The following is a 19,681-nucleotide window of genomic DNA, read 5'->3' on the forward strand; positions in this document are numbered from 1 at the left end:
AAATATTGGTTTTAAGATATAGCCAAACAAAGGAAGTATTTCATATTCCTATTTTAGAAACTCTTTAAGGCCATGTGTCTTGAACTCGCCATCATTTTGCGTTGCGCAGCCTTTTTGAGCTGATTTACGCCTTCCGAGGTTGAAATTGACATACAATTTTAAATATGCACTCCACCCCATACAAACTATACATTTCCTGAAAGGAAATTGCATGAGCAATCCAAATATGCCATTAAAAAATTGTAGGGGTATTGTTTGACCCCACCTTTGCCCTAAAACATAGCTTATAAATACCTCTTTACTTATGGATACTTAAAAAAAAAACTGCAATGCTCATGATGTTGTGACTTCCATAGGGATTGTACAGCCCGCTTCCTCAGCCACCGCCAGAGTCTTAGCCAGAAATCAGAAACCACCCGTCCAAGCAGACACCAAAATTTGACCATAAAATCATCTGTTTTAGAGCTATCACATCTGTAAAATCCATTAAATCCACCCGTCTAAAATTAGTTTAGGCCGTCTTAAAGACAGATGGCTGGCTAAGACCTTGGCCACCGCTTCCTCAGCCACCGCCACCCTGAATATTCCAAAAATAAATGGACATATCTCCAACACCCTAAAACACACATAATGAATTTCGCACAGCATGTACATGTACATTGTAGTATGGAGTTTCAGCTTTAAATTCACAATAAACTTATGTCTGTAGTACATGTGGTTGTCAAGTTATAAACATATTTGGCGAAAGGATCTGGAAAAATGCAACGCCGCCACCCTTTTTGCATGTCGAGTTCAAAACACATGGCTTTAACTGCTCACATCTTTTGAACTGGTCGTCCAAATTCAATGGGGTTTTCTGCGAAATGTAGCTTTGCAAATGCTTAAGAAAATTGAACTGTATTTCCTCGAATAGTCGCCCCCATCAAATAAACGCCCCACCAATTTTTTCAAAAATGCCGATCAGTGTTCGAATTTAGGAAAAATAAATGGTTGTCCCACGGACAACCAGATTACAATTTCTGGTTGTCCGTCTAAGTTTTTAGTTGTCCGTAGGCCTACAAATGTGACTTTTGGCTAGATTTATGGTTGTCCGGCGGACAACCGAATCAGTATTTTTGGTTGTCCGGCGACTTTTTTAGTTGTCCCGGGCAACCGGACAACCAAAATTTCGAACGCTGATGCCGATATTTCCATGCTATCTTGTGTAGTAAGCTTACCAAGTTGCACACATGGTCGCTAATGGCATCGACAATCAGGTCGGAAGTGAACCTGAAGTCAGTGTTTTTAGTTTGTAGTTCGTCATTTCAGCGTGAGTTTTTAAGTTTACCTATTTAATGATTTTATCGGGAATTATCATTCTAAAATGACCTCTAATAAACACCCTTCGTTTGGAAAATGCAACGCCCGGGGGGGGGCGTTTATTCGAGGAAATATGGTATGTCTGACAGACTAATTTTGCTTGATCACACCACATGATTAAATTTTATTTAAATAGTTTTTTTTTAATAAATCATAAATGACTCTATAAATTGGCTCCAGGTCCATGGACTCTCAAAATCCGTTAAAAAAACGGAATTGCAACAACAAAAATTAAATTACATTTTCTCTTTATTTTATTTTTATGTCCAAAAATGCCCTTGGAACCCAAATATGTGATTTGGGCTGTAAAAATGCAATTGAATTTTTAATTTGTTTGCCGGGCTCTATTTCATATACAGTAGGGTTCTTAAAAAACCAACATGGAATAAGAAGGTAATACTATTAAGCTTTTTTTTAAGTATACAATGTAAATGTTTCTTTTCTTGAATTTCAGACACAGCACGTTGCGGAGTATGGATTCTAGCAGGGGACGAGGATCACTATGATCTCTTAAAATTTTCACTCACGCCAGATAATTTTGAGCACACCATGGGAGTAATAGTTATAGATATGGCTGAACCATGGACCATAATGGAGAACTTGAACAAATGGACAGAAGTGCTGAGACGGCACATAGACACACTAAGGTTACACCCAGAAAAGATGCAGGATTTGGAACAAAAATGTAAGTCTTCAAATGAAATTGATTCTCATTGAATAATACTTTGTTCAAACAAGCTATAAATTATACAGCAATCGTGACTCATAATGTGGTGGGATATAGAATGGGGTGCACAAAAGGGATAAAAAGCCATAAGTGATGTACTGGCCTGGCCAGCGATTTTGTGTGTATGAAAAATATATTAGTTTCTCATCCCCGCCCACATTGTTTTTTTTGCTGCTGCATCAAAAAAGGGGTTTTTTTTGTTAACAAAAAAACAAAGATGAAATTTCGATTGATTTTCGCTGTCTAGTCTCATTTGCAGTTAGTTTGTATGAAATAATGAACATTTAAAAACATATGGCAGGGCATATGGAAGTCTGCCAAAAAGACACTAGATCTATCGTCTTTGGAGAAAAACTGTTGTTTTGGAAAAGGCAAAAAAAGTGCCCTTATCCTCCTTTTTGAAAAAAGTTAAGATGAGAAACTAATTGTTTTTTTACTTGGCCTTATGTGTACTCGGATGATTGCGCAATCACATCACAAAGTTCCCAAGCAGTGTACTTACTGTAAAAATGTTGCTTTATTCTGTAGAAGTTAGCCAAATTTCATGAAGTAAAGTTCTACTTCAAAAAGACTAATTCAACAGCCATTACAACCACATCATGACTAGTGCAAAAGCTGTGCTTTTCAAAGCCACATTGTAACCAGTGTTCGATTTACCTGGATTCGCATCGCAAAATGCGAGTCATTTTTTACAAACTGCTACCGGTACTCAACTACACAGACCAGTAGCAAAAAATGCGATCCCAAAAAATTGGGGGAAAATGCCTACTTGCGATCGTGAACCACGCTGATATACCATCATTTGCAAGTTGCCATTTGTCGAAATCAAAAATGTTTCCATAAATTCTATTTCCAAGAAAATAATCCACAAAAATATGACCCAAAAGTCCCTAAATCGTGATGTTTACGCCATTAAACTAAATACAGTATCCTCCCTTGTATGCAAATTTTTTTTTTCCATGACGTGTTGTGTTACAAACTTCCATGTATTACCAGATAACTAAAAACGTGCATATTAATTTTATGACGTCATAGAAGTAGCACTGTTTATATGGTGTATAGTTCAGTGGTGAGATGGAAATATTGTGTGTCCTTGGTGACAATCTTCCAAAATTATACAAAATTTTTAGGATTTCATAGATTCCTCACATTATTTTAATGCTTCAGCTAATAAATTAGTGAGTTTCCTCTACTCAAAAATGTAGGACTTCTCTTGATTACTGAAGGAAAATTTGCGTTTAGAAAGGGCACACGATAATCAGCTTAGGAAGTTTAGGTGCGAATTTTGAACCACATTCGGTCTGCAACACTGCAGTTGCATAACATTTTTTTTTCTTTTTTTACTGGGATTGAGTAATCTGTGAGAAGATAAGAAAATACAAAAAATCTATAAAATATGGTGAAAACAAACTGCTACTCAAAATTTTGGAATTGCTACTCAAATCTGAAAGTGAGTAGCAATTTTTGCTACACAAAAAAATAGATGAAAATCGAACACTGATTGTAACATTTCTATAATAAATAAATTAGTAAAATGTTAATTTTTACTGTCAGTGTCAGATGTCCTCTTTTAATTTTGAGACAAATTTACTACCAGGGCCAATGCGTGTTACTTCGTCAGATGCGCTACGGTACGATCCTTTGATGTGTGTGTATGACCGTCCTGCATGCCATGTACATACTGTGTTATGAACATATTTCCAAACTTTCCCATATTTGAAGATATTTCCATCGTAATAATTTTATTCAAAATCTCGTAATTTGGAAACTACAGCACCTAAAGCAGTGTCTGCAATTGTACATACTTTTTTTGTAGCAGTAGCAAAATGCTACACAATTTTCATCATTTGCTAATGCTATGTGTAGCAAATTTGTACCATTCATAAGCATTCGCTCCCAAACTTGGTTAGCATTTTTGCTACACAAATAAAATTGCTTAATGCGGACCCTGACTTGAATTTTGCAGGGTATCTTAGTTTAAAAGTACATTACAATTGTGTAAAAACCGGAATTAAAAAAAATATTGAGGGTGTCCTCCTCAGCAAATGTTACAATATGGTTTTTGTAAAAAATGACATTCCATTGCAAATGAGTTCACGGATGGACACAGAAATCTTCCAGTCCAATTCATACAGCCAAATATCATTATATTTGACATATTGAAATATTTTGACTATAATCATAATTCAAGGGCAAATTTTTCATTTTTTCTTTTATGTACGTCGGCAATTTTGTTGACGATCTAAAAATAGAACTTTTGTGTTCTGAACTATAGAGGGCATGAGTTTTTTTAATTTGATTTTTTTCCGGCGTTTTTAAAGCGTTTTGTGGCATTCACACTTTTCTCGCTTTTTAATATTTTGAATCTTATTTTTTACTTCTTAAATATTCTGCCTAGGTTTAAGTACTAGTGTTGCATTCTGGGTAGCACATTTTTTTTATTTTCACCCTCCTATATCTAGGTAATTTTAACTGCAGTATGTACAGTGTATTGGTGTATTTTTAAAGGGCCATTTTTAAAGCTGACCCTTGCCTCAGGTGCTCTATCAGATCGCACAACTTTGATGTGAATATTCCAAGGTCCAACTTGGGCTCCCACAGAACCAGATCATTTCTCCCACACTCTTCAGGCATTTGGAATGCCCTATCAAACCTGGATTTACAGCACTTTTATAATTTAATGCATAGATTAGCCTTGATATTTAAAAAAAAAAGGCTAACATGTACATGGATGTGTATGCCTGTGATCACATAGGGCTGGTGACATTACAATCTTCAAGTTTAGTATGTGGCGATGAAGAATACTCTCAAGATGTTACCAGATCCTGATCTGTGTTGTCATCTGTCTATTGGATATAACAAAAAATACAATTCAGGCCTTTCAGTAAATGGTAGATTTCAACCAAACTTAAGGGTGAAGTGTGCAGGGGTCCAACCAGGGTGGAGAGGCAGGAGGCAGATTGCTCTTCAGAAAGGGGGGCTTGAAATACAGATCTTAAAGAATTAAGTTTTCATCAGTTCTCCTAAGAATGTTTATTCATGTCAGGGGAGCAATTTAAAACATTTTAGTTTTATTACAATTGAGCTACTCTCCTGAAATTTAGGAGAGCTTTTAATTTTAGGAGAGTGATTGCTTTTACTCCCCTTAGTCCAGGCATGTCAAGGATTATCAATCTGTACATATATGTACAAGTCCTTTTCTCCAACTGCGTTTTGCTCTCCTAATGATGTTTATTGCTGTAAGGGGAGTAAACATCATGGTTTTATTTACTTTACGCTACTCTCCTAAAGTTTAGGAGAGCTTTTAATTTTAGGAGAGTAATTTTTTTTATTCCAGGCATGTCAAGAATTCAATTGTCAATCTGTCTCTTTTGGTGATGTTTATTGCTGCACCTGAAGTAAATATTTTGGATTTATAGTTAATAGTTAATAGTTGGCTAGTTGCACTACTTTCTTGAAAAAAGGAGAGCTTAAATTAATTCTAGTAGAGCAATTGCTTTCACTGTTTCTGAAGTTTAGGAGAGCCCTCATTCTCCTCAAAAGTCAAGAAATGCCAAGGATTTAGGAGAGCTTTTAATTATAGAGTAAAGTGATAGCTCTCATTCCTTAAAAAAAGAAGTCAAGGAATGGCAAGGATTTAGGAGAGCTTTTATCTTAGAATTTCAAGTGATTGTTCTCATTCCCCTCAAAAGTCAAGGAATGCCAATGATTCAATTCACTGCAATGTCTCTACAGCTACACATGATTTGCTGTATATATTTTAGTTTTATTACAATCTACTCTTCTAAAGTTGAGGAGAGCTAGTTTAATTTTAGGAGAGTGGTTGCTCTTGCTCCTCTCAAAAGTCAAGGCATGCCCAGGATTCAGTTATCATTCAACAGGTATATATGGGCAATTCCAAGCAAAAGTGGACATGACTCAAAAAAATGAAATTGCCAATATATATTTCTTTTAACTTTTATATTATTCCAAACAGATGTAAGGTTCAAGTTATAAACTTTTTTCGCATTTTTCTAACATTTTGGGTTTTTTTAAAGTTTCTTTGGAGAGTGTATTTTAAGTGAAAAACTCCTGTTCAACTTGGATATTTTCCAAGTGGGCCTATTTTATTAAACATGGGCACTTTTCTTTTAAATTTGATACATTTTATATCTCTGAAATATGGTCTTCAAGAAACATCCAACACATTTTAAATAATCCCCCACTAATTTTTTTCTTTCATTTCGTTTTCATAGCACTAAATATGGCGTAGCACGAGTTACCGAAAGATGCATTTTTTTATGTATTTTCAAAATGTTGGCAATGTAATTGATGCTACTTGTTATTTTCCTTCTACTAGTAGTGCCTTGAGTAAAAATAAGAAATTAATATACAAAACACTATCCATCACATAATAATGACCCATTAAAAACTGTAGCACGAGTTACCAGTAGCACGAGTTACCGATGTAGCACGAGTTACAATAGCCCACTTCCCCCTGTACCAGCAAAGGTAATGCAAAATCTACCACTTGGCAGCAATAGAGGATCTCCCAACTACATGAATATGCATTTATATGTGACCATGGTATTGGTAACTATTTTTTTTTTCATCATTATGATGCGTTTTCATAGCACTAAATATGGCGTAGCACGAGTTACCGAAAGATGCATTTTTTATATATTTTCAAAATGTTGGCAATTTAATTGATGCCACTTATTATTTTCCTTCTACTAGTAGTGCCTTGAGTAAAAATAAGAAATTAATATACAAAACACTATCCATCACATAATAATGACCCATTTAAAACTGTAGCACGAGTTACCAGTAGCACGAGTTACCGATGTAGCACGAGTTACCATAGCCCACTTCCCCCTGTACCAGCAAAGGTAATGCAAAATCTACCACTTGGCAGCAATAGAGGATCTCACAACTACATGAATATGCATTTATATGTGACCATGATATTGGTAACAGCTTTCTAGCAGCAGTGTAGCCAGTGTGGGGGGGGGAGGGGGAAGCCTGCCCCATGAGAAACTAGAATTATGCAGTTCGTAATTAAGGTGCCCATACACACACACACAAAGGTTTGTAAATAAAAAATAATATGCAATATGCAAATAAGCTCATTAATATTCATAAATATGCAAATAACATGACACACAATTATACAGCACATCAGGCCACCATATCCAACCAAACCAAGTTTGAAGTTGATTGGTTATTGTGTTTATAATGCTGCAAAGTGGATTAATGAAAATGTAGGCAAAATTTGTAAATAAGCTCATTAATATTCATAAATATGCAAATAACATAACACAAAACTACACAGCACATCAAGCCACCATTATTCTATCACCATACCGGTACCAAGTTTGTAGTTATTGTGTTGGAGCTGTACAGTGGATTAATGAATTTGCTTCCGCCCGGACAGCCAAACAAAGAAAGAAAGAAACAAACAATCAGGCAACCACACATGTGTGGGGGCCAAATATTAAAGAGAAAAGTGACCTCCTGTAGCAGGAAAATTAAAGTAAAAATATGGAAGGCAAAGATAGAGATAAGATTCAAGGAGCCAGTTTCCACCCCGATCATGTGCCAAAATAGTGTAAATTTATTTATACCAAATTTTTGCACACACCAATAAAGTCCTTTTTTTAAGCTCAAAGGCGTTACATTGTACAGTCTCTCTAAAAAACATGCTATTTAGCATATATCCCACTATCAATACCTGGTCAAAATGATGCAACCAAAATTTTTAGCCCTCCACCCCTAGGATCTAGCCTAAGAACCAATCAATTAATATGGGCCTCATGGAAGAACAGAGGATACCTTAAAACATCCACTGAATGAGTAACCGAGGCAAAAGAAGAAATAAAACAAACAAAATAGATACTGGAAATCCTGAGATTAACAGCCACAGTGACATTGTTGATACTGAGATTGGTATAGTTCTGAGATTTGTATTGGAAATTGGTTTGTTGTTGAGTGTAATGAGGCTCATTTTCCAGCTTGGTGAAGTGATTGAAATCGGGCAAACTAGAGTATTTGCACCAAGCAGGAAATGGTCTCAACCAAAAGATGACCAAACATTCTATAACTCAGAAAGCAATTTTTAAAAACTTACAGAGCAAATAACCATGAACATTACAAGTTTTGTGAGGGAATTTAGAGTCAAATAACATGGAAGTAAAAGTTTTATCAATTGTTGACTGTTCAATTTAACTGTTTAAATTTAAGCCCTAGAACAAAATATCCAAACAGGATCAAGCAAGGCGTATGTAAGGCTGGGATGTTTGTATGTAATGTGTGTGGTACATTGTATGCTGGTACATACACTGAATAGTGTTATTTGTACATAGATGGGTTATTTGGGGGGTTATGTGTACATAGATTGAGTTATTTGATCATTACACCAGTTGTTGAGGAATTGTTATCAAAAAAAAATTGACATTTAGATGAACAATACCATTTTATATATGGCCGGACAAACTGTAGCACGAGTTACCGTAGTACGAGTTACCATGTTTTTTGCCAGTCAATGTAAAACTATGAGGGGCACAACTTTTTAAGGTATACCAAAACAAACCTTATTATAGCAATTACTTATCATATAATCAATAAGGCTTTAGTGTTTTTTGTTTTAGCACACCATCAAAATAAAAATGAGTGATTTTTAAGCATGTCCTCTGCTCAGTAGCACGAGTTACCGATTTTACAGCTGTCCCATACATACAAAAGTTGATATCCTGAATTAGCAATACTATGAGGATCTAGCCTTGAATGTTGGGTATTAAAATACAAAAATACAGATTCCAATCAAATCAATTTAAAAGCTGGAGCACAAAGTATGTAAAAGGACGCCATAAAGTGTAGCACGAGTTACCGTGGAATTGCCCATATGTACCTTATAATGATTGTGAGAGCTTCTAAATATGTTTCACATTATGATTCATGAACACCTATTACATGTATCTCCAGCCTTTATATTTCAAGTGTTCACTCCCACCTTACTGTAAATCAGTATGCGAAGGTTTTGCTGTTTTTGGCTTGGCTTCCAATTAGGCCTAGCATTATAGTTGTAATGTTGTATACAGTATAAGGGGGTACTACACCCCTGGCCAATTTTGTGCCTATTTTTGCATTTTTCTCAAAAATTATAGCGCATTGGTGACAAGTAAGGTATATTATATAGGGGCAAGGACTACAACTACTGCACTGAAAATTCTGCAACTCAAGGCAAGGACTTAGTTATTGGATTTATTGATCAAATAATGGTTTTCCCTCATTTTTGACTGTAATAAAATTTCCAGTGCAGTAGTTGTAGTCCTTGCCCCTCACCAATACGCTATATTTTTTTAGAAAAATGCAAAAATAGGCACACAATTGGCCAGGGGTATAGTACCCCCTTAATTCATCTTGGATTTTTAATCAAAACAATGCTGAAAAGGTGTCTTTTTTTTTTAAGTATACATTTTTTATATGTATTTTGTATTAAATTATGTGCAACAGCAGGTTGACATGTATCGGTACATGTTTGTGTGTACATCAGAGAGATGCATGTGCATGTATACTCATCACACATACACAGCTGTGATGGTTCGTTTATAACAGCCCTTGTGTGTGATATCATGTGCTATAAATAGCTCGCTGCCTGCCACTCAACCGGCGGCCGTAGTGATCATGTGATTTTGTATGCGGTGGGTAGCTTGCTGGAGGTAGATAGTTAATAAAGCGATTTATTGAGGTCATTTGTCTTAGATTGTCACAAAGACTAGACATGGAATTTTTATTTGTAGTTATTGTTGATCATGTAAATGAACATATGATAAGTCACCTAATTCTTACAGTTTTATACACTCATATTTTTTCTTAGCATCCGTTAAATATAGACTGTCACAAAATTGCTCTATAAAAGATGATGCCCTTTATCATCATTGATAAACAATTTAGAGAAAATAATTTATTGAGCATGATAACGAAGCATACCTGTGTGCTTAAAAAAAAAGATTTTTAAATTATTATCATGATGAAAAGGTCAAGTCATACCACACAAACATTTGCAATGTTTGTAATTTGGAACTGCGCATGAACTGTTCGTAAATATTGGTAACCGCTGTGCATTGCATTTTAGTATACAGTGACAAAATATCAAAAATAATTAAATTTTATGCTCACTGGCTAACAGAATATGATTGATTATTGTGTAATACTATTAGATTTATAATTGTTTGCCTCTCTGTCTGTCTGTCTGTCCATCTATTTTTCATTGATGGATGCCTAGTCCAGGTACAGATTCATGTGCGTTGATTCAAAATCTCAGTACATTAACACACACTGTCATTAATTTGATATGTGATACCGTGCCTATAATTGTAGCCTATCATGTGTATTAGAGAGCTTATCATTCTCATGGCTTCAACCAGACATACATACATGTACATGTGTACACATGTATCAGATTTCGTCCATTTCAGTCGCAGATCTACGAAAAGATAACTGTAATGATACTTATATATGTTTCATAATATTTCTTACAATACACTATAAACACAATGCATTGACAATTACTGTATGCATCACGATAATTCCCTCAACCCCCTCCCATGTGTGTACACTGTCTAGCTTGTTAGCGAGTTGATAGAAAATTATGATTTGGTTCCCTGCCCTGAGGGATTCCACGGATGGACACAGAAATCTTCCAGTCCAATTCACTCAGTCAATTCCTATAATGCATCTAGGCAGTCAAACAACCAAGTACAGTGTACATGTAAAGTGCCGTCTAGAACTGAAGCGATGCATTTTAATTAAAAATGATAATGTAACCTAATTTTAAAAGCTCTTCTGTCAAAATTACGAAGAAATTTGGACATTAAATAAATTGTGTGTCATTGTCCATAAATAAATTTACATTTTACAGTCAGCGGGTGTAATGATTAAAAGCCCCTACATTTTGTGTACGGTACAATTACATGTAAGTCCTGACTTGCCCCATTTATGCAATGTGTACAATGCAAACAGTGGACCACAGTACAAGTAAGTTAAAGCAATAATGTACGATGTGTTCACAGCGACACCCTCAATTATGTTCTGAATTTCTACGTTTTGCATTATTGTAAAAATACCCAGTGAAAGACCAAGTCTGAAATGTTATAACAATGAATAAACCCTGCATTTGTGCACTGCCGCTGAATACCCAGCAGCAAGTGGGTTTTCTTTAATTTTACCTCATTAATTTGCATCAAGTGTTAAAATGACCAAAAAACTTTCTTGACAGTAAGTTGTTAATAAAATTTATTTTGGTAAAGAAGAACAAAATTAAATTTGGTTGGAATTGTACATTATGTAGGTTAAGAAATAGGATACAGTATCATAATGTTTTTACCTATTTAAGATTCCAATGCATTTGAAATTGTTTTTCAATATTATAAATAATGGCTATAATATTATTGTGATGATAATTTCTGCTTTATGTTAGCAGACCATACAATGACATTTAACAATACAGCAATGGAATACACACACACATTATACTGTATGTGTCTACATGAAGAACCAGGTTCTGGTCAAATTTCAAGACATTTAACTTAAAACTCACATGTTCCCTTTATCTAATGTTAGAATCATTTGAAATTTCTCATTGGTTGCAAGTATTTGAAATTTAAGACAAATTATGTTCCCATGGCATGTGGTCCTTTAGATCTAGTATATCTTATTCCCAAACTCAAAGGTGAAACGTTTGAGTTCAATAACACATTTACAGGTACTGTTGTAATTGTGTAGGAACAGGACTGGTGCTTGAATGTTGAGAAAAATTGTTGAAAATGACAAGTAATTTAGAGGACATTCAACTTTTCAAGGGCCCTCATCAGTGGCTCAGTGGCCTGCCTTATTTCAGATACCAACATTATTTAAATTTCACATAATCACATCACAAAATATGCACTTTTAACCATACCATACTTTGATATAATAATATTGCTATTTTTGGAAACAATTTTGTCAACGTTCAAGTCTTCAATGAAGCTATCTGCGTGGGGTGGATGAAAAATACGTCAATTTACTAACTATGCACCCGTCTGGGAAAATATGTAATGAATAGATTATAAGGAATCATGTGATGATGGTTGGTGCAATGTGAATATGTATACACTATGGACTACAATAGCCTCACCGCAATGGCATAGTTCATTAACCTCAAGTAAACACTCATAGCTCAAAATTTGACCTCAAGTTGCAGAGTATGAGTTTCTGTAACCAAATTTTCTAAGGTCAGTCAATGAATGTACAAATGTATTGGGGTTAAAGAACTGTGCCCTGATAGATGAACATGTTGTGGATCCTAGTGATACATGTAGTACAAATCAACTATATCATGGAAACATTTTAAAGTAAATTATGGAAGGATGGTTCATGGGACTAATTTGGTAGATAGATGATGGCAATTGTGGTCAGTGTGATGAAGATGAGAGAGTGAACATGGGGCAAATCTATAAACTACATACCAATTCATAGAAACATTGCTAAATATGGAAAGATGCTAAAAATGTGGAAAGATGCTATGACATGTTGGTAAAAGCTAAATGGTATACATGTAGGGGATGGTGATAATGATATTGATAACAGTAGATGGTGGGGCAGATGATAATGGAAACGATATGAATGGCAATAATAAATTTTAATTGAGGCTTAAAAGTGGTATTTTTAAACATATGGATTAAATGTTATAATATTTAAATATTGATCATTTATTTTCAATTACTGTTACTGATACCGCATTCCTCAAATTATTTGTAGTAGTGAAAAATGCAGTCTGGATTTTATGTTCATTTTGTGCCAAATGCCATGGTTCTCAGAGTCTCGGGGCCTGACCGACAGAAAGGTGTGAAAAAATACTGTAAATTCAAATGGGTTTATACGTGAGCAGCAGGCAAATTTTCATCATAGACACGCACAAAAAGTTGTCAATAAACTATAGACTCAGTACACCGGTCGATCTTACCGTTTCCGATGTTGATTAAGATACTTCTTGCATCGATCCCGAGATGCGGAAAAACCAATAGTCATTTTGTCCCACATAAATGAATAAATAACAAAACCCCGATCCCCGGTGGACTCACCCAAAAGGTGACGTCACACCATATGATCGACCCTTATCCTCCTTGGTCTCCGACTGACACAGATGTGCCTATCGATTGTTCATAGCACTGTGTATCAATTTCTCGACCAAGGCGAGATATACGGTTGTAGTTTCACACCTTAGGTAAAACCAAACCGGTATTGTTCGGCTGAGGATAGTTTTGACGGCATTTTCTGGCGAAAAAGTGACAAAAAACGATCCAAAACTTAGCTACATATCGTGCCTCCGTCTGTATACGGGACACACGAGCAATTCAAAATGGCCGCTCGTTGACGCCATTCATTTTGTTTCCCACGTAAAACAACCATTGCAGCCTGTAAGTTACAATAGATGTTTGTACATACACATTGTATTTCATGTACGGTAGGTTATTGTTGCTATGTTAGGGTGATTACTCTATCGTTATGTCTTCATTACCGTCCAATAAAGACGAGTTAATCAGATATTCATACGGTGGGGATTGGTAGGGACCCGTCTGACATTTTAGTAATAAAGTTAGCCAGTCCTTACTTTACCACTAACGTTAGCGACCAGCCTCCGTGCTCAGGTTTGCTTACTGGGCTTGAGTCGCGTGTTGGGGGGTAGTGCCCCCTCCCTTTCTCCTCGCTCGCCTCGGCCCTGTCGGGCTTGCCCTGCCCTGGTGACGGCGCGGGACGCGCACCCGCTCTGTTGCACCCACAGGGAGTGCTCACGAGCGTCTAGATGTCTTTCTTTTGCTTAGGACTCTCCGAGTTCCAGCTTGACGATTGGGATAGGCTCCGTCATCGCCATAAGACGAAGAAGAAATCTACCAAGGGCACTGGTAAGGTCGACACGGTGGATTCTGCTGTGACAGCCCCTATGGGTCATGGCAGGTCTGCTTAAGGGGCTCCGGTCCCGGACAAGCAGGCGGTTCCTTCGGGGACTGCTAAGCGCGTCCAAAGGCTCAGCAGCCAGCGAAAGCACTGACTATACGTCGGAGCAAAGTAGCAGGCAGCAGAGCGGTAACCACCAGCTGAAAACCCTAGCGGGTTTTGCAGCAGGAGGATACCAGTCGATACGTCACGGTAGATTCTGCTGTGACAGCCCCTATGGGTCATGGCAGGTCTGCTTAAGGGGCTCCGGTCCCCGGACAAGCAAGGCGGTTCCTTCGGGACTGCTAAGCGCGTCCAAAGGCTCAGCAGCCAGCGAAAGCACTGACTATACGCCGGAGCAAAGTAGCAGGCAGCAGAGCGGTAACCACCAGCGAAAACCCTAGCGGGTTTTGTAGCAGGAGGATACCAGTCCTCTAGCGAAAATCCTCACGGGTTTTTAGCAGGAGGACACCCGTCTGTTGCAGGCATATCTACGGGCTCAAACAGCCACAGTAGTAGCCAGCGACGGGCAGCATGCAAGGGTACCCCGGGCTTGCCTGGGTTGAACCCTAGCATGCATGGGTTCAGCAGAGACGATACCGCGGCTAACGCTGTGGGTGTAGTCTTAGCAGAACCAACTGGGGTTGTCACACGGCAGCGCTTCCATGGCGGGACCGCCGAGTGATACCCTGGGCCCTAGAATAGCTGCTGGCTGTCCACAGGGACTGGCTGGCGATTATTCAGGGGTTGGGCTCGCAGTCTCTCACGGGACAGCGACCCAGGTGCATTCGGTGGCAGCTACAAAGGCGAGCTACGGCTTGACTTCAGTGGTAGCCGCTATGCACCCGCCCATAGCTGCCGTGAGTGGTCCGCCACACACAGCGACCTTGGGCGAAGCTCTAGAGGGTACAGTAAGTAGCTTGAACAGCCTAGCTGATCAACAACCCACTTATGTCCTCGAGAGCCAGCGGAGCGTGGGTGATCCATTACCGTCAATGGGTCAATTACCCTCTCTTGATCGATCACTGTCAAATCAACAGGGCATAGCTCCATTGATTGACGCTGCCTATTCAGGTGGCGAGGTGATTGATCGGGGGTATGCACGCTCAGCTACCCGTGGTACTAGGCAAGCTCCCTCTAGCCAAGGGACAGCCGGTATAACGGGGTACCCATACACACGGCTTGATCCCCTTGCGGGGAACGCAGTGAGGCATGGGTACAGTGGTACACAGCCGGGAGCCCTCACGGGCACCTACACGGGCACCTACGCTAGTACCGCGCCGGTACCACGCCAGCACACAGCTTGATCCCCAAACAGGGAACGCAGTGTGGCGAGGGTACAGCGGTCCACAGTTGGGAACCCTCACGGGTACCCACGCTGATACCGCACCGGTACCGCCGCACCCGCCTTAGTCGCCACAGTCTCTGTGGCAACAAGGGGGAGGCGGTGCTGGTACTGCAGTACCATGGGGTTACCCTGGTGGCGGATCCTTTCAGGGTCAGCTGCCGGCTGGGTATGCCCGTGGTACCCGCCGCAGGGTGTTTCTTCCACGGCCTAGCACCGTGGCAAGTGTCGCCAGCGATGGCCACGCAGTACCAACATCAGCTGTTGACCAGGCCAGCCGGCATGGGGCTAACCCAGATCTTGATCAGGGTAGGCCCGTGCTGCTAGCGCTAGGACGACGGCTGCGCGAGAGCATGCGGACCCAGTGGTGCCATGGCGGATACCTCAGGGTCTTGCGGGAGTACTCCCTCTTCTGCTGGCAGGTAGTCGGCGAGCCACACAGTGGTTATGCCTTCTTACCCGCTTTCAGATGCCCGTCCTCAGTTACCGTCATCATCGGAGCATGATACGGATACTGTGGGCGAGGGAAAGGAGTCGGAAGCTGAGTCCGGTAGTGACATCACTACAATCTCCTTCCCCGCTGCCCCGCGAGGGGAGCAACAGCACTGATCTTCCTCCGGACACCCCCTAAGGGGGAGTCCATGGAGGAGGACCAGGGATCCTTTCAGTAGGATGCTCAGCTGCTGCTTCCTCACAGGGGACGCCTGCACTCTCATTCCGGCAAACCTCACGGGTAGATATCGTGGGGCTGTCGAGCTCAGTAGAGCTATGGCGCCGCGTGCTTGCACGCTTCCTCTGCGTGTAACGCGGGAGGACCACGGGACCTACCTGAGGGGATCCGAGAGGGACCCAGATGTCGTCAAGCGTATCACGCTCAGACAACATCTGAGCTCTTCCGCGAGGTGAGCCTATTAGCGGTGCTAACAGCTAGCCTCAACGAGAGCTCCATGGGCCTAGCCCATAGGGTGTCCACTCAGCGCCGGGGGGAGGGACCTGCCACTCCAATCGCTCAACGCGATGGAAAGGCAGGGTCCTTTTTCTCTTTGGATGCTTCTGCGCTACGGTGGAGGACCGTGCAAAGAAGCTACCAACGGGAGCACTCTGAAGAGGTCGGAAACGGCCCGTCCCATGGGTAGGAGCTCCGACTTCAGCAGGCCGTGCACCACCAACAGTACCCGAGCCCACGACCCCTGCAGCACCCATTTCTGGGAGGCGCAAGGGTACCGCGACCACCGCGGGCAAGCCCCTAACCCGAGCCGGCGCTCTTCCAAGGGAAGCTAGGCAGAGCATTCCTGGGGGCTCAGCGGTTTTTCCACAGGGGATCTCCCAGTGGACGACCGCTTATGGCTTTCACCCAGAGGTGGGAAACCATCTCTTTGAGCGCCTGGGTATGGTCAGTGGTGAGTGGGGGTTACAGACTGGCAACCCAGTCTCCCCACATTCAGCTGCACATTTCAGAGGTCCACAGTAGTGCCGTCAGACGGCCCCCAGCGTCGGGCACTACTGACAGGGATCACACAGCTTCTCACGAAGCGGGCGATTGTCCCGGTCTACCCCCCCCCCCCGTTCTACGGGTGATCTTGGAGCCATTGGCTCCAAGGAAGACAGGCGACGGGAGCCCCATCCGGAACCGCAGGCTGTTGAACACGTTCTTCAGGCCCAAGAGGTTCAGAATGGGGACTCTCGCCTCGGTGCTAGCCTGCCCCATCAGGGGCATGGGAACAACATCGCTAGATCTCTCGGACGCCTATCTGCATATGCCAATCGCCTCTCAAGATCGGAGGCATCTGCGCTTCTAGGTACAGGATCAAAATTACCAGTTTTGATACCGCCATCCGCCTGTCCATCTCTCCCAGGGTGTTTAACACTCTTGGTCAGAGCGGTGGCAGCGTACCTGAAGCACAGGGGTGTCAACATCAGTTGCTACCTGGACGTTTGGCTCATATACGGACGCACTCCACTGAAGACTACGGGTCTCATGGGGTTGATAGTCCGTGGGGTGCGGACCCTGGATTTTTGATCAGCTCAAAAAGTCCAGCGTGGTCCCGACGCAGACACCACTATTTGTAGGGGCCCAGATCACCCTCACGGAGGGGTTCGCGGTGCTCTCACCCGAGCGTGTGACGAGCAGGGTGCGGTGTGCCTGACTCTTGGCCGAGTCTCGGGCAAAACCCGCTGTGGCATGGATGAAGGTGGTAGGCCTAATGGCCAGTATGGTAGACCTCGTACTGTACTGCAGTTTCTACGTTAGGCTTACCCAACTACACCTTCTAGCCTGCTTGCAGGCCCAGTCGTCACCAATATCCCTCGCGTTCCGTTGTCGGAGATCGCGAGAGAGAACTCTGGTGGTGGACCCATCAGCCCAATTTGACCCAGGGTGTCAGGTTTCCTGCACCCCCGGTATGTCACGTAGTGACGACCATAGCGTCAAAACGGGGCTGGGGGGTCCACATCCACGGAGACTCCGTCTCGGGCCTATGGGGGCCATAGAGACACAGAGTTTCACATCAACCTCCCTCGCTTACGAGGAGGGGATCGTGGAATCACATACCGTTGTCCTGACGGATAACATAACCGTGGTAGCCTACCCCAACAGACAAGGGGACTCCGGGCCACCACGATTGAGCCACCACGATTGAGTTCAGGCAGATTACGATGAGAGCGATACACATCGCGGGCGTCACCAGCATCCTCGCGCACAATCTGTCACGAGGAAGGGTGTCGGGACCAGCAGAATGGTCCCTTGCTCAGAGTCGCTCAGACGATCTTCAAGGGATGTACCACCCTCGAAAGATCTGTTCGCATCTCATCGCAATCATCCACTGCCGGTGTACTGCTCAAGGGTCGCGGACCCCAAGCATTCACCGTGGGCGCTCTGTCCATAGACTGGGGAGGATGACAGCTTATGCAGTCCCTCCGATCTCACTACTCATGAGGGTGGTGGCCAAGATCGGGTGGGAAGACTGCATTGTCATTCTGCTAGCGGCAAGGCCGCTGGCACTCCCCGAGGTACCAGATCTACTCCGGATGCCGGAGCGGAGGTACCCAGTCTATCACTAGAGCACCTGCAGTTAGCTGCATGGCCCTTACCAGGGAACACGCAGCGGAGGGATACTTTTCATCAGAAGCTGTTTTTCTCATCGCCGGGGCTAGACGGAAGTCTACCCTCCGTGCGTATAGCCAGAGTCTGGCTCCATACTACGCTTGGTGCAATGAGACAAATAGCTCTCCCGCTAGAGCCTCTGTGCTGCTAGTTCGGAGTTTCTGACAGAAAAGTTCCAAGCAAGACTTCAGCGGGCCACTGGGGCCAGCTATAAGTCAGCTGTCCTCTCCATTCACCGAGGTTTCGAGGCGGGTCGACTATCATAGCCGATGGTTACCTTATTAGTCTACGCCTCGACGGTATGTTCAACGAGTGTCTACCAAAAAGGAAAGTGATCCTCCTAAGGGATCCCAACACAGTCTTAGATTACTTTAAGGGTCACCCTTTTGACCTTCCGTCCAAAGCGACGCTTAAATCGTAACTCTCAAGATGGCTTTCCGGTTTGGCGTTGGCTTCGGACGGCGGTGCTGAGTTGCACACGGTCTCGAGGTTAGCTTCCGTGTTCACAAACACTGGAGCGACACTGTTTCGGCGCTCTGTTCTCGTGACTACTGAACGGGCGCGGTGCATACCGACATTCGTCCCCTCTCCAATCCCCAGGGTTGGGCAAGGTTCGGCTGAAGCCAAAGATAGGCTGGGGTGTCCGATAAGGCGCTGCAGCACTATTTCTTCCGAACACAAGCCTTGCGAGGGACTCACGACCGCATTCATCACCCTTACAGAGCCTTTCGGTCCAGCCGCTGTCGCAATGGCTGGTCCAGGTGTTGGTGGGGTCCGGCGGATGGCGAAGGTTTCGCGTCCCACGACCCACTCGACCTGAGCTATCTCATCATCTTGGGTATACCGTTCGGTTGTCCCTTGAGGAGATCTAGCAGGCGGTGTCCCGGAAGCCACCTTCGCCCTTCTCTACGATACTTCCGCCACGTTAGTAATCAGAGACGGGCGGGAGGTTTACCGGGACATTGTTCGGCGATCATAATACGGTGGTGTACGGGTACCAGGTTTTCAGACTATACAGAATACTCAGCATGGTAAGAACCAGTGTCGCTATTCTTAACCACCAAACTTATTAAGTAAGGAGGTTTATGTCTGTGATCGCGTGGTCTTTTTGTTTCCCGACCGTTGGGGAAAATATTTTCTGACCTCGCGAAAACCATCGTTACCGCTCCCCGATCCCTGATCAGATGCTGACCAA

At 42.2% G+C, this 19,681-nt stretch overlaps 1 protein-coding gene across 4 annotated transcripts in view; it reads left to right on the forward strand.

The window, feature by feature from the left end:
• Positions 1 to 19,681, forward strand: part of LOC140135462 (cytoplasmic dynein 1 light intermediate chain 2-like) — a 58,700-nt gene that overhangs the window by 5,140 nt on the left and 33,879 nt on the right. For all 4 annotated transcript variants that reach the window (XM_072156968.1, XM_072156969.1, XM_072156970.1 and 1 more), the window contains exon 4: positions 1,814 to 2,044. In XM_072156968.1, coding sequence (XP_072013069.1) covers positions 1,814 to 2,044 — 231 coding nt within the window. The remainder of the gene's footprint in view (positions 1 to 1,813; positions 2,045 to 19,681) is intronic.

The sequence above is a fragment of the Amphiura filiformis genome, chromosome 16 (genome assembly GCF_039555335.1).
Source record: "Amphiura filiformis chromosome 16, Afil_fr2py, whole genome shotgun sequence".
Classification (NCBI taxonomy): Eukaryota; Metazoa; Echinodermata; class Ophiuroidea; order Amphilepidida; family Amphiuridae; genus Amphiura; species Amphiura filiformis.